The 16,770-nt window shown below is 41.6% G+C and overlaps 1 protein-coding gene across 1 annotated transcript in view; it reads left to right on the top strand.

Moving 5' to 3' along the window:
• Positions 1–236: 236 nt before the first annotated feature.
• LOC135504798 (LIM and SH3 domain protein 1-like) overlaps positions 237–16,770 on the top strand; it is a 31,987-nt gene continuing 15,453 nt past the window's right edge. Inside the window, exons 1-5 of the mRNA XM_064923666.1 lie at positions 237–527; positions 1,768–1,862; positions 2,573–2,657; positions 11,883–11,990; positions 13,823–13,895. Coding sequence (XP_064779738.1) covers positions 459–527; positions 1,768–1,862; positions 2,573–2,657; positions 11,883–11,990; positions 13,823–13,895 — 430 coding nt within the window. The 5' untranslated portion in view covers positions 237–458. The remainder of the gene's footprint in view (positions 528–1,767; positions 1,863–2,572; positions 2,658–11,882; positions 11,991–13,822; positions 13,896–16,770) is intronic.

Raw genomic sequence — 16,770 nt, 5'->3', positions numbered from 1 at the left:
CGCCCTAGAACTTGGCACACTCATCCAGGATTGCAACTTCAGTAGGTCTCCCCCTAAACTACAAGTTGCGAATGACTTGAATACCATAACCATACTTGTGCCAATGTTGTTTATAACAGCAAATACAAGACACATCTGCTGTACTCCTTATAAGGTTATTACGGAGCAAATAGTCTGCTTGACGGTTCTACATCATTACAGCGGTACCGCCTTCCCTCTCCGCTCTCCGAAAATAAGCCTCTCCCTCTCGCCTCACGACCGAGTTTTCATTTAATCAATTTCGTGAACGCGCGTGCCTAGTAAGAATTGTGCGCTGTCAAAAAAACGGACTATTGGAATTTAGAATATCTGCCGATTTAACTGACGCTATTTTGGATAGGTTCGCTTCAATAGGTCTACACCAGAATATTAATTTCATTGCGTCCCGTTATTTCTGAAAGAGGATTTTCCCTTTCGCCATGAATCCGTTATGTGGAAGATGCAGTAAAATGGTTTACCCCACGGAAAAAGTGAATTGTCTAGACAAGGTAAGGCATGATTCGAGCGCATTTTGGCCTACGCATATTCACAGAATAGAATAAACTATATTGAGGGAGTTGGCTATCTTCTTTGTGCAAGCGCATTTTGGGTGCATGGGTGGCTACTGATAGAAGGGGAAAAAACAATGAATGATAAATGATCTAGTTGCACTAAGAGTTTACAAGTTTTGCTGTGTGAATGATAGCCTATATTCTGCCAATGTTTGTTTACATTATGCTTAGTCTTTTGGGAAATGTACAATGGATGGGCTAGCCTATAATAACATTGTCTGATGTGTGTAGTATTGCTTATCTATCCAGCTCTGGCTAAATGTATCCAGTCCATATATAATAATACAATTTACTCCATGTTACGTTTTAATCCCCTGTTTGGGAGCAGATTCATGTTGTAATAGGCTGTAACATGCAATTACAACTGCAAGGTGTGCATGATGGGCTAGATATACATTATCCTCTTTACATGACCAGTAAATTGGAAGCTCAACAGATCTCTATGTCCCTCTCTACATCCACAACATGGTGTCATAGCCCTGCCCAAGAGCATATCATGTCTATTTTCAAACACTTGAGGTTTGTGGTTTGTGTATCTACCAGATATGATTCTTTGGCTATTGTTATTCCCTCTCTCTCTCTCTCTCTCTCTCTGTGTGTGTGTGTGTGTGTGTGTGTGTGTGTGTGTGTGTGTGTGTGTGTGTGTGTGTGTGTGTGTGTGTGTGTGTGTGTGTGTGTGTGTGTGTGTGTGTGTGTGTGTGTGTGTCGAATCTGGAACGTTGAAAGCGCAAAAATCCCTCCAAATATATTTTACACTTGCTTTACGGATTTCTTCTAAATCAAGTCTGAAAACTCAATTTCCCATGTCACCCCACTCCGAGTCCACACGGGTCAGGAGGATATGGTGGTTTCGTGAGTCATGGAACGGTGGTGCAGCTGTGCTTTAATGTTAGAAGAATGGAATTTTCCCATGCTGTCATTGCAGATTACATTTCATTTGCCATTACACTTGGATTTGCTTTTCCCATAGGACAAACATTCCAACAGTCATAGATTTAGTCAAACTCGAGTCGTGACACTAGTCCTAAATCATGTAATTGAGCTATTTTACCCTAATATTCCCCCTCTCTCCCTGCTCCCTGTCTCCTTCCATCTCTCTACCCCGTCCTTCCATCTTTCTCTCTCTCCACCCATCCATCTCTCCCTCCATCTCTTTCTCTCCACCCATTCTTCACAGTACTGGCATAAAGGATGCTTCAGCTGTGAGGTGTGCAAATTGACCCTTAACATGAAGAATTACCAAGGCTTCGACAAGAAACCCTACTGCAGTATGTGAGTATATCACACAGCATACCATTGATATTATCGTCCATGTGCTAGGTGCTTTTCATTTGAATTTCTGTTCATGCAGGCAGACAATGATCGCTCCAACTACACTACAATGTGCTACGGGAATGACAAGACAGTAGGGCTATTGTCATGTCATTGAAAAGGTGATATAGAGAAGTGGGACTAGGCAGACAGACAGACGGGCGAAGCGAGGGAGGAACAGAGACAGAGACAGAGACAAATCTGTCAGTTGTCTGACAAGTCTTACATTTTCTCCCACACTCCCCTATGGTGACTAGATCAAATTAACCAAGAAAAGATTGTGGCACAGGATGAATGACAGGGTGCAGTTGGCAAACTGACAAACACACACAGACATGCTGCGTGTCCATCTGTGTGTGTATGTGTGTACTCACAGTAGTGTGTGTGTGGTGGGATTACCTGCTAATCCAGGATGTATTTTACCTGTGTGCACACACCCTTCTCCAGATGGGGGGCATTATAGGAGGGCCTTCTTAACATAGATTACCTTAGCTTCAACCACCCAAGTTTAGTTTGGTCAGTGCTCTGGAAAGGCCCAAAAATTCCACTGAAAATCAATTGACAGTGGCAAAAAAAAAGCCCTAGAAGTTGAAAGAAATGTACATTCTTACCCTGCGTATGCCTCTTCACATCCTGATCTAACATCTCTTCTCTTTGGCCCTTTGTTGCAGGCACTACCCGAAGAGCTCCTTCACCTCCGTGATTGACACCCCAGAGAACCTGCGACTCAAACAGCAGAGCATGTTGAACAGCCAGGTTAGAACACAGATACTACTGAACTCTAAGGGCCAGTTTCCTAGTCAAAGAGTCAACCTAGTCCTGGACTAAAAAGCACAAAGTACTTTCAATGGAGATTGTCCATTGAAAAAGGGGTTTTGTTTGTGGTCCAGGACACTATCTGTGTGATACTTGCCTAACTGTGTGTATATACCCATATAATTTATTTATTTATTTTATCTTTATTTAACTAGGCAAGTCAGTGAAGAACAAATTATTTTTTTACAATGACGGCCTACCTCCACGGCCAAACCCTCTCCTACCCGGATGATGCTGGGCCAATTGTGCGCCGCCTTACGGGACTCCCGATCACGGCCGGTTGTGACACAGCCTGGAAACAAACCAGGGTCTGTAGTGACGCCTCTAGCACTGCAATACAGTGCCTTAGACCGCTGTGCCACTCGGGAGGTATAAGCGTTTATAAGAGTGCAAAGGCCCTCAAAACAACATCTAGGGCCTCTTTAACCAAATTGAAATTGAAACCAATTTATTTTAGGCTGGGAATCAAAGACAACCCAGATTCACATTCCTGTGCCCAGAGATAGACTTCTAAATCCTGCCTGCATTAGACCTTACCTTGCAGGGCTCACACCCACTTGGTGTCGTACTGTAACCTCTCTCTAACCTTTTTTCCTCCCGTCATTGCTACCCAGGTACCATAGTAATCTTTCTTTAATCCTGTGGCATGACCTCTTCTCTCTTCCTTTTCCTCTCTCTATCTCCATCTCTTACTCCGTCACTCAGTAAGACAGATTGAACCCAACTCTCTACCCCGCTGTCATGACAATTGGATTCCTTCTACAACTGATGAATCCTTCTTTACCCTCCTTAGAAACTAACACACACTCACACAGACACATATACACACTGTCACGATTTTCTATAGGTGAAAGAGAGTCAGACCAAAATGCGGCGTGGCTATTGCGATCCATGTTTAATGAAACTGAAGTAAACACGAATCAAATACAAAAAAAACAATACACGAAAACAGCAACAGCCTAATACTGGTGCAAACTAACACACGACAGACATAAGGACAATCACCCACAACCCCCAACACCAAACAGGCTACCTAAAGATGGTTCCCAATCAGAGACAATGACTAACACCTGCCTCTGATTGAGAACCATATCAGGCCAAACAAAGAAACAGACAAACTAGACACACAACATAGAATGCCCACTCAGATCACATCCTGACCAAACAAAACATATAAACATACACAGCAAACTATGGTCAGGGTGTGACACACACACTTTGCATGGCCCAATTTGAACTCACATATTAGTAATGAGGCCATGGAAACACACACGCACACGCACACACAAACACATACTTTATCTATCCAGCAATTACCAACATGGGCACTGCAGACACCCTACTGCAAAGGGTTACCAACCTAGGGGTCGAGATAAAGTTTCCTGGGGGGTTTCCGGAGGCCTTACGTGATTTGAGGGGTAAAAAAAATGATCCTTATTAAATAAACCAATGTATAACGATGAATATCTCTGCAATGCTTTGGGCTAGAAACAACCAACCATAAACTGCATAAGAAAGACACGATCCTGTTGCACATAGGGATATCCTCGGTTTGACATTCAGAGGCTGAGCTACAACCTTCAGTTGTCACAAATATTTGTTGCCATCAATTGAGCTATTCACTTTCTGAAAATGACACAAAACCATAGAGCATTTTGCTACTTTGATAGTCCATGGTGTTCTGAATAAGAGGTTAAAATGGCTTATAATACAATATTACATATTGGTAGGGAGATAACCTCAAATGAGCGAAACTTGATTTTTCCCATCATTATTATCATGAAATGGCATACACAACAATAGATGTCATACTAAACGTAAAATTGCCGGAAATTTGCTTTAAATTAGCAAACATTTCCTAGTGCTTCAAGGAATTTCTCAAATGTAAAGTATAGTTGGGAACCCTTGTAAAAAGGTTGGGAACCCCTGTGGGGCCAATGTGATCATGGAGTCACATGCATTTAAAAATAAAAAAATAAATGCAATCTTTATTTAACTAGTCAAGTCAGTTAAGAACAAATTCTTATTTTACAATGACAGCCTACCCCGTCACTGTATATGCACACTCTCATGTGGCAATGAACCAAAACTCACACACTGGCTTTCCTTCCCTATTCATACCTCTGATGCAATGCGACTAGATTAAGCAAATTACTGTACTGAGTGTACAAAACATTATGAACACCTGCTCTTTCAATGACTGACCAAGTGACCAAGTGAATCGAGCTGAAAGCTGTGATCCCTTATTGATGTAACATGTTAAATCCACTTCAATCCGTGTAGATGAAGGGGAGGAGACAGGCAATAGAATGATTTGAAGCTTTGAGACAGTTGAGACATGGATTGTGTATGTGTGCCATTCAGAGGGTGAATGGCCAAGACAAAAGATTTAAGTGCCTCTGTGCAGGAGATGGTAGTAGATGCCAGGTCCAACGGTTTGTGTCAAGAGCTGCTGAGAACTGAAGAGCTGCTGGGCTTTTCATGCTCAACAGTTTCTTTGTGTATCAAGAATGGTTACCCATCAAAGAGACATCCAGCCAACTTGACACAACTGTGGGAAGCATTGGAGTCAACATTGGCAAGCAAACCTGTGGAACACTTTCAACACCTTGTAGAGTCTGTGCCTGACGAATTGAGGCTGTTCTGAGGGCAAGGGAGGGGGTGTTCTTAATGTTTTGTACATTACCATGAACAAAGATGATCCACTCCATGATGATCCACTCCATGATCCACTCCAACAATCCAATACAGAATCTCATGTGCATAATAACTCATAACCCTTCATGCATGTAGTTATAGCTTAAAGTGTTTTATGCATAGCTAATAAGGCTCTGTGGATGTGTTTATAATGCATTATGAAGAAGATATTCATAAGAAGTGTTACCTATAACTCTTCCCTAAAACAATAGTCATGGATAAGGCTGGTCTTATCCTTTCAGGCTGGTCTTATCTTTTCACTTGTTGTATGACATCACATGCTATGTATGTTTCTGACATATGTACCAAGATGATTAAATAAACCTAAACCTATTACTAGCCACGCTGATACCAGTAAAGCCTACCCACAGCCACAAAATGGTAGTCAAACGTGAATCAAATATTTGACTGCCTTTAAGGTCAACCCCCCCCCCCCCCCATCGCTAAATACCCCATGTTCTGCTTGTCTTCCTCTATCACTATCTGTTCCTTTTTCTATTCCTTTCTTTCTCCTTCTATCTCTTGTTTCTGCCGAGGAAGAACGGGAGTATATTTTGTGTATTTTTAGGTTAGCAGCGACTATGCACACACAGCTGTACAGTATGTTTAGTGTTAGCGGAAATATTAAGTGGGCAGAGTTACATGCAATTCTTCCCACTACCATAGATGTTAAAGGTCCAATGCAGCTGTTTTTGTATCAATATCAAATCAATTTTTGGGTGACAATTAAGTACCTTACTGTGTTGTTATCAATTAAAATCATAAAAAAGAAACAAAAATAGCTTCTAAACAAAGAGCAATTTCTCAAGCAACAATTTTGCTAGGACTGTCTGGAGGTGGGGAGCTGAAAACTGAAAACTGAAAACAACCTGCTATTGGCAAAGAGGTTTTGAACCAGATCCTATTAATTTACTGATTCCTAATCCAATGTTTGGAACTATCTGTCTTATTGGTCTATTAACTAATTTACCACCTGGTGAAGTCACCAGGCAGGCCAAAACTCCATCGCACCAAAACAGACAGAACTTTCACGCGGCCTTTTCAAACAGCTCTTACACTAAAGGGGCATTATTATCCTTTTCACAATTTCACAGTATTATTCCAACCACATAGTGTGGACATATATATATATATATTTAAAACACAGGAACATTTAGTTTTTGACTGCACTGGGCCTTTAATGACAGGAGATACAGCCATATCTCAAAGATTAGCCATTCACATTTAAGTGAGAAGAAAATGCCTCGTCTGTCAATTTGGTAAAACTTTTAGGGGAAGGTTTGACAAAAGGGAAATGTTCATGTAACGTTAAACAATATTAATGTTTAGTAACTTCTTAGAATCTTCCTATTGTAGGAGGGTACTTTCTGTAAACATGGTAGGGTCCTTTCCCCCTCACGCTCACTCACTCACACGAGCAAAGCCTTTTTATTGTTCATAAAGCATAACCATAAAAGTCGATGCACCCCTGCTCTCCCTCACTGAGAAAGCATATTCCTCATAGCATAGCAAGCACATGACTCACATCTCTCTCTGTGTGTGTGTGTGTGTGTGTGTGTGTGTGTGTGTGTGTGTGTGTGTGTGTGTGTGTGTGTGTGTGTGTGTGTGTGTGTGTGTGTGTGTGTGTGTGTGTGTGTGTGTGTGTGTGTGTGTGTGTGTGTGTGTGTGTGTGTGGCAAGGAGGAGTTCTCTCTTCTCTGCTATGGGTTGTTGTTAATGACTTCAGTACTTGTGGCTCCCAGCAGTTGGAGGCTTTAAAATTACGGGGGGTGTCTGTGGATCCGAATTCTTTGGAACCTTCTTCCTGACAGCTAAAAGTTCGAAGCTTCTCCGCATGTGCCAAATTCTCCACTATATGCACAGTTTCTGCTCTACTTGTTCGGGGTGCCTAGAACAGGCTACTCTGGTGAATCTCAGTGAGGAATGGAGAATGGTGCTATTAGGTAGGGCTGTTGCGGTGACCGTATTAACGCCACACCGGCAGTCATAAGTCAAAATTCCATGTGACCGTTGAGTCACGGTAATCTCCTTTTATGTACACCGGACATGCTTTGATGGTACACAACTTGTTAACTAACATCAGGTCCTAATGGCCTGGTACTCAGGGCTCTATTGTCCCTCTAACTACTCTGACATCAATGCAAATACAATCGAAAATCATCAAACACATCATCAAAACAGTATCATGCTTTTAAAACTCACCTCAATGTGATGATCAATATGAAGAAAGAAGTTCAGCAGCAGGTTGAAACTGAGTTGTGGATGTTGTTTCAAAGCCTAGCGCAATGAAATAGACAGCGCTTTCTGAGGTGACGATTAATTCAAAACATCAATACACGTTAGAGCTTATTCTTAGGCATATGAGCCCAAGCCTCAAAGGCTTACAGTTAGCCTACAATTATAGTGAATTTGTATTTGATTTTGAACAGCCTAGTAATAGGGCATTGTTCATATTTTCATAATTCATTGGGTGACACATTACCTCTAGGTATACAGAGTATCTCACCACCATGCGTTTCCATCTACTCCTCCTCTCTTCTTTATTCCTTTCTTGAGCGTGTAGAGGGGCAGTCAACAGTTTAGTGAAATCTATTTTGTTGCGAAAACATGTTACTATCAATGTTCCCGAACATATCTCACATGGTTTCTCAAATTAAGCACTGGGTTGCTGTAGAAACAGGGTTGGAGAGCCCACGGCGCAATGAGAGCATGCTCCTCAAACAGGGGTTGATGCATGGAGTTAAACAAGTGTTCTTATATTTAGTTATCAGCTGCTCATATTAAGCACAGCTCCACTATAAAACCGAGCGTTGCCTTTCGCTATTCGAGTGCATACAGACGACATGTCTTTTCCCCTTGCCCCTGTTCCTGCCCATTTGATAATGGGCCATTGTAAATCTAAACTAATTTGACATATTAATAAAGACAATATTACATTGAGAATAGTTTGATGGGTGAAGATATGATAACTTGATGAAAGTGGGGCAAGCTCCTTTTTTTTGTCTTTCTCAAATCATCAAGAGCCTGTATTCGTATCATGTAGCCCGTATATGTTTTAATTTCTAAGACATTGTTAGGTTTGTATCATTCACAATTAAAGTTGGCAAATAACTCTAAATCTAGCGGATAGGACATGTAACAAATGATCACATTAACGCTCAGCATAGCCACTTCATCGGCAGACGGCAGCCCCAGCCGCGCCCTCAGAGCATGCGCAGACCAGCTGGCTGGTGTGTTTACGGACATATTCAATCAATCCCTATCCCAGTCTGCTGTTCCCACATGCTTCAAGAGGGCCACCATTGTTCCTGTTCCCAAGAAAGCTAAGGTAACTGAGCTAAACGACTACCGCCCCGTCACACTCACTTCCGTCATCATGAAGTGCTTTGAGAGACTAGTCAAGGACCATATCACCTCCACCCTACCTGACACCCTAGACCCACTCCAATTTGCTTACCGCCCAAATAGGTCCACAGACGATGCAATCTCAACCACACTGCCCTAACCCATCTGGACAAGAAGAATACCTCTATGAGAATGCTGTTCATCGACTACAGCTCGGCATTTAACACCATAGTACCCTCCTTGTTGGAAATGTGGCATCCTATGATGGTGCCATGATGAAAGTCACTGAGCTCTTCAGTAAGGCCATTCTACTGCCAATGTTTTTCTATGTAGATTGCATGGCTGTATGCTTGATATGAGCATCCCTGCCCTAAATTTTACATATGCACTAAGGTTGTACAGCAAACTTAGCTTATTACATCTGCCACTGCTATTGATACACTGTACAAAATTTGAAGTTGAGTCAAATAACAAAAAAGCATGGCAATCAGCTACAACATGATTTCTAGTTTACATCTTGTTGCATTCGCATTTGTGGCTAATGTTAGTTAGGCGACTACGTTAGCTAGGCTAGGGTTTAGGGTTCAGACCTGGGCAGAAATTAGTTATGTTTTGTAGTTTATTTTAAAATACCAACTTTTCAAATACTCAAGGAAGTCAAAAATAGATTATATAGAGCTTCAACTAAAAGGCAACTTTTTTCTTTGGTATTCAAATTCAGAAAACCAAATAATATTTGAAAGTATTTTGAATACCTCTCAGAAAACCAAATAATATTTGAAGGTATTTGAATATAATGATCGTAAGCACATGGTTTGGAGGGTTCTTAGATATTCAGCTTAATGTAGTTTATGGCCTAAAATGAAATACATGAGGGACATGGAATCACCTCAACATTAGAGTAGACCACTTTTGCAGCTTCAAAATGACTAACAAATATATTTTCATATTGAGTGAGACATAAGGTAGTACAGTAATTCTTGACATCAAGTTCTATACATGTACTGTAACTTTGTCATTATTACAATAACAACATTGTTTTTACATAGGACTTTGGAAATTGCTTTATAATTGCATAGTAATGGGTTATTACATCATTGGAATATGGGACAGTCACTATACCTTGTGTACAGTCGTTACAAAACTCTCAGCTCATTGCTATGGAATTAAAATGCAATTACCAAAGTGTTATGAAACAACATGCTAATAAAATGTTGCTCCAAAAGTAATTACAGTTGTATTAAACAGGCACAAGAACAGTTTAATGTTGAGTGTTACTGAGAATGCTAACAGGAACAAAAAATGGGTATTAAGTATCAGAAGGAAACAAAATATCCCAAAACTACAGCCAAGAAAATCGTTAGTTTAAATTCTGAGTAAACCATCCCTTTAAAGATGGTATAGTGTGTGTTTGAAACAAGAACACTTAACCTCAGATGGACAAAGAGGTTAGAAGTTGTTTTTGCTAAGCATCCAACTTGCTGTTTGCAATATTTGGAAATGGCTTTGAATTACTCTGCAGTATTTTCAGGTATGGTCAAATTAATTGCAGACTTCAACATTTTCAGTGGCATGTTGAAATATTCATACAGTAGTTGAGCCTCATAACTTATTTGTACTTATCGGTACAAAATATTGGTAGTAATTTTTGGGATCTGTATTCAAAGCAGAGTAAAACTATAATTATTCCAGGTCTGTTAGGGTTAGGTTGAGGATTAACTAACATGCTAAGGAGTTGCACAACACTATGGTTGGGGTTAGCTGAAGTTGTGGTTAGCTAAAGTTACTTTTTAGCTAAAGTACTCAAGTTGTCCCAGACGCGATTCGAACACGCAACCTTTGGTTTGCTAGACGTTTGCATTATATCCTCCCTGACCATCCTCCCTTCTATGGTTTTGCTAAATTTAGCTGTTAAGTACCAGTGTCCTGCCAAAAGCTCACACTGAATGAGGCCTGAGCCTTTTGGCTTTATCATGTCTTTACTGACATTTAGGCAGATAGCTAGTAAACTTACAATTATCAAGTGGTATGGCCGATTAGCTCTTATGGTAATTAGCTAGGTAGTTGGCTAGCTTGCTAATTTAGTCAGCCAGTTAGCTAACATGAATACGCCTGCCCATAAATCAACATAACTGATTTGTCAATGAAAGAGAACAGACTGTCTGTTTGACAAACATGAACCACACAGACAGAAGAAAATAACTACATTCTAAAAGCAAATTCAACCATAGATAGCTCCTAGCTAACGTTAGTGATGCTATCGCTACCTGTCCTATTTGTTTCCCAGTGCTAGCTAGCTAGCCTAGCATTAGCCCATCACAGAGATTTCAAATGGTGTGAGAGCAGAGCAACAACGTGAAATAAAATGTACAACCCTCATAGCTATACAATCAACACGTGTTGCTTGCCTTGAGTGAGAATGTATTATCTCTACCACTCCTATAAATTATCTTTTTCTCCTTCAAAAATATGAACATTTGCTGTTAGAAGGTGTCATATTACAGGACATGTACCAAATTAGCTTCCCTTCATTTTGACTGTAAGATTGGTTTTAATTATATCAACAACACCTTTCTTAAATATTCAAACGGAAGTTGAAGGTCATAATTCATGTTTCTCTGTGATTCGAGTGTCACTATTGACAACTTTGTTGGATTTCTTTCATGTCTGTTCAATAGTTGTCTATGGCAGAATTATCATTTAAAAACCTATCTTCGTGTAAGAAAACTGGTGAACGGATCTGGGCGTCGTGGTGAGCATTTGGGGAATGTAGTTCTTTGTGGATGTGAGCAATTTCGTTCCGGAATATGGAGGGTTCACAGAGATAAGACGAGGAGAAAAAGTATATTTAACATGAATGCATTGCCCAATCAACACTATCGTAACCACTAATGTTATAATTGTAGTACAGTATTTTGATTTCAGCCCTCCTACTGAAGTGTAATGGCTTATGTGTCATGTGCTCATGTGTGTCGTCTGTATGACATACAGTAAGTAAGCAAGTGAATAAATGTTGTTAGTATGTGAGGTTTTCTGTAAACCTGTGTGTGTGTGTGTTTCTGTGTGTGTGTGTGTGTGTGTGTGTGTGTGTGTGTGTGTGTGTGTGTGCGTTTGCGTGTGTCAGGCGCTGTACAAAGAGGAGTTTGAGAAGAATAAGGGGAAAGGCTTCAGCGTGGTGGCCGACACACCGGAGATGCAGAGAGTGAAAAAAACGCAAGACCAGATCAGCAACGTAAGTCTATTAACTCTATATCTACATTTTCAAAAACAGTATTAAACCAGTATAGAGTCAACATTCCTAATGAACTACACCCACTTCCCTATCTCCCCCTCTTCTCACTTTGGACCAAAAGATTTTAGCTGCAAAGGTCATTGCTACTAGCCTGGTCCCACATCTGTTTACGCTTAATACGTTTACAGATCTGGGACCAAGAACCATTGCTAATAGTGCTATGTACAAAACTCCAGTCCTTCTTTGTGCTCTCCCTTATCCTTTTTCCATCAGCAAACATAAACTCATTTTCTCCTGACTGACCAAACTAATAGACAGATTTTGTCAAATGGACTGGCTCAATCTATCTCATTCCATCTCTATATCATATATCAGATAAGGCTAAAAGAATGAGACTGTTCGAGACTGTAGTATTCCCTAGAGGTATAATGGAGAGCCATGGCTAGAATTCAACACTATCTCTCCTCATTCCACTCTGCTACTGCTGCTCCAAGGAGAGAAAGAGAGTGAGAGAGAGAGAGAGAGAGAGAGAGAGAGAGAGAGAGAGAGAGAGAGAGAGAGAGAGAGAGAGAGAGAGAGAGAGAGAGAGAGAGAGAGAGAGAGAGATACGAAAGAGGAAGGGGGTAGTGAGAGAGAGAGAGAGAGAGAGAGAGAGAGAGAGAGAGAGAGAGAGAGAAGGGAGTGGGAACAGAGGGGAAAGGGGAAATATAGAAAAAGGCAAGAGAGAGCAGGGGGAAGAGAGAGAGAGTGAGAGTGTCTATCTGGGGAACAGCAGCAAACTGAGAGTGGACATTCACTTTCCCCTCATAGCTGAGGGAGTTTGACCATATAGGGCAACACCTTCTGGGGCCCTAAGAAATGTCTGAAATGTGACTTCAAGTGTCAGACTAACATAATCCCCTCCACCGACTCACTCCTAGTTCTGTCTGTTTATGTTTCACCTTTCATTATTTCCTCTTACTCTCTGTGTTTCTGTCTAGATATGTCCTGTCTCTCTCTCTGGTCTTTCTGTCTCGTTGTTGTCCTCCCCTCTCTCTGCCCGTCTCACATTCTTAACTCTTTATCTCTCTTTGATTTTTCTGAATGCTTGCCTCAGTCTGTTTCTAGCTGTTTTTGTCTTTATTCTATTCTAGCCATTTTGTATGTTTTCTTGTCTTTCACATACACTCTATATTTGTTATCCCTCTTTTCCTCTCGTTCTAAAGCTCCTTAGTAGTTTGTTGAGTTCCCAAGCTTGTTTACTTCAGGTCGTTTGAGGACGAGTTGGTTACACAGGGCTGCACTTCGCTTCCTCTGGACATTCAGTCCTCTGTTTCCTCCATCCTCAAATTTCAATGGCTGCATTCCAGTAGTTGAACACAGTTCGGACAGATCGTCTCCTTTCCTTTCATGGCCACTTGTCTCCTATAAGGGTTACTAGATACAATTTCTACTGTTTTATGAGAACTACTAACCCTTTCCAGCCCTTTAAGACAAGTGGACATAAAGGAAAGGAAACAAGGAAAGGAACCATTGTAGGATTGTCTTAGCACATGGTTGTGGATGGGAAAGTGATCTCGTTTTAGAACTTTAGAGCAAACCTCCTAACAAAGTTATGTGATCAGGGCTTAACTTGGTTGCAAACGTATTCATTGTTAAATCACTGTTGTCTTTGAACTGTAATTTCCTCTTTGTTTTTTTCAATACCTCCAAAAATGGTACTTCACACAAACCAAGACTATTGCGTTGTTGATGGCAGAATTTGGCAACATAGTGACCCCTTCTGGAATGATCTATAAAGTGCAGTATTCTCTCAGTACAATGTATGATGTCTCCGTTCTGTCTGTTTGCAGATAAAGTATCATGAGGAATTTGAGAAGAGCAGAATTAGTAGTGATGCCCCACCCCCAGTGAATGCCAGTCAAGGTAAATACTCCACACACATTCAGGCACATGCGACGTGCACACACTCATACGCGCATACGCGCATACACACACACACACACACACACACACACACACACACACACGCACACACACACACACACACACACACACACAATAAAAAGCATACTGTAACAGACCTGGGTTCAAATACTATTTTGGGTATGCCAGCTAACTTATAGACATTTGGAAGTAAGTATTTGGATATATAGAGAGGGAAAGAAAGAGAGAGGGAGGAAGTTAGGGAGGAAGTTGGGGAGGGAGGGGGAAGAGAAAATAACCAAAAGCCCATTTTGACTTGAGTATTGCTCCCAACCATTTTTTCCCTCATATGGTCTATTATTAACGATTTTAGAAAAGTCAATTGATAAGCTAATAATGCTTCTCACTGCCATTCTCAGTACACAGTCCACTATCAGGCAGCCTGATGTCCTAATACTACAAATTGTTTTAAATGTCTATGTCTTCCTTGCATCTATAGTATTAGGTAGTATTAGGCCATACTTCCAAGTCATTACCAAAAATGTATTAATGAATTATTCTGAAATGTTGCATAAAGTTGGACACTTTAAGATTGGCTTCCAGTTGACAGCAGCACCTGGTTTGGGCTGGGAAGAAACAGGCGAGCGCAGTTAGTAATCAATCAATGATGTCCTAATAGAGCAGTTGGAAATACCAGCACTGTGCATACGAAAAATATTTTATTGGTGATGTGATGTAACTTGACAGAAATTAAGAATTCAATAATTTCATCATTCACAAGGAAGTTGTACAATATTTTGAAAATAAGAAATATGTATTATTTACAGTGTATTCGGAAAGTATTCAGACCACTTGACTTTTTCCACATTCTGTTACGTTACAGCCATATTCTAAAATTGATTCAATTTGAGTTTTTTCCTCATCAATCTAAACACAATACCCCATAATGACAAAGCGAAAAGCTGTTTCTTAGAAATGTTTGCACATTGGTTAAAAATTAAAAATGAAAATATCACATTTACATAAGTATTCAGAGTCTTTGCTCAGTACTTTGAGTACCTATGACAGCAATTACAGCCTTGAGCCATCATGGGTATGATGCTACAAGCTTGGCACACCTGTATTTGGGGAGTTTCTCCCATTCTTCTCTGCAGATCCTCTCAAGCTCTGTCAGGTTGGATGGGGAGCGTGGATGGGGAGCGTCACTGCACAGCTATTTTCAGGTCTCTCCAGAGATGTTCGATAGTGTTCAAGTCCGGGCTCTGGCTTGTCCACTCAAAGTCATTGTCCTGTTTGAAGGTGAACCTTCACCCCAGTCTGAGGTGCTGAGCTCTCTGGAGCAGGTTTTCATCAAGGATCTCTCTGCACTTTGCTCCATTGATCTTTCCCCCAATCCTGACTAGTCTCCCAGCCCCTGCCACTTAAAAACATTCCCACAGCATGATGCTGCCACCAAAATGCTTCACCGTAGGGATGGTGCCAGGTTTCCTCCAGACGTGGTGCTTGGAATTCAGGCCAAGGAGTTCAATCTTGGTTTCGTCAGGCCAGAGAATCTTGTTTCTCATGGTCCAAGAGTCCTTTAGGTGCCTTTTGGCAAACTCCAAGCGGGCTTTCATGTGCCTTTTTTACTGAGGAGTGGCTTCAATCTGGCCACTCTACTATAAAGGCCTGATTGGAGGAATGCTGCAGAGATGTCTTGAGCTCTGTCAGAGGGACCATCGGGTTCTCGGTCACCTCCCTGACCAGGGCTCTTCTCCCCCGATTGCTGGGCGGCCAGCTCTAGAAAGAGTCTTGGTGGTTCCAAACTTTTTTCATTTAAGAATGATAGAGGCCACTGTGTTCTTGGAGACCTTCAATGCTGCAGAAATGGTTTGCTACCCTACCCCAGATCTGTGCCTCGACACAATTCTGTCAGCTGTGGGACCTTATACAGACTGGTGTGTGCCTTTCCAAATCATGTCCAATCAATTTAATTTACCACAGGTTGACTCCAATCAAGTTGTAGAAACACCTTCTTTGCCTGCATTGAGGATAATACAGTGCCACCGACATGGCCAGCTACCAAGAACTGTGGGCTCTTCTTTTCCGTGACCGACGTGAGTAAGACATTTAAACGTGTTAACCCTTGCAAGGCTGCCGGCCCAGACGGCATCCCTAGCCGCGTCCTCAGAGCATGCGCAGACCAGCTGGCTGGTGTGTTTACGGACATATTCAATATCTCCCTATCACAGTCTGCTCTCCCCACATGCTTCAAAATGGCCACCATTGTTCCTGTACCCAAGAATGCAAAGGTAACTGAACTAAGTGATTATCGCCCCGTAGCACTCACTTCTGTCATCATGAAGTGCTTTGAGAGACTAGTCAAGGATCACCTCCACCTTACCTGTCACCCTAGACCCACTTCCAATTTTCATACCGCCCCAATAGGTCCACAGACGATGCAATCGACCATGGCACTGCACACTGCCCTATCCCATCTGGACAAGAGGAATACCTATGTAAGAATGCTGTTCATTGTCTATAGCTCAGCATTCAACACCATAGTACCCTCCAAGCTCATCATTAAGCTTGAGGCCCTGGGTCTCAACCCCGCCCTGTGCAATTGAGTCCTGGACTTCCTGACGGCCGCCCCCAGGTGGTGAAGGTAGGAAACAACATCTCCACTTCGCTGATCCTCAACACTAGGGCCCCACAAGGATGCATGCTCAGCCCCCTCCTGTATTCCCTGTTCACCCATGACTGCGTGGCCATGCACGCCTCCAACTCAATCATCAAGTTTGTAGACGACACAACAGTAGTAGGCTTGATTACCAACAACGACAAGACAGCCTGCAGGGAGGAGGTGAGGGCACTCAAAACAACCTCTCACGCAACG

This window comes from Oncorhynchus masou, chromosome 18, assembly GCF_036934945.1.
Source record: "Oncorhynchus masou masou isolate Uvic2021 chromosome 18, UVic_Omas_1.1, whole genome shotgun sequence".
In the NCBI taxonomy this organism is placed as follows: Eukaryota; Metazoa; Chordata; class Actinopteri; order Salmoniformes; family Salmonidae; genus Oncorhynchus; species Oncorhynchus masou.
This window is presented reverse-complemented; position numbering and strand designations above follow the sequence as displayed.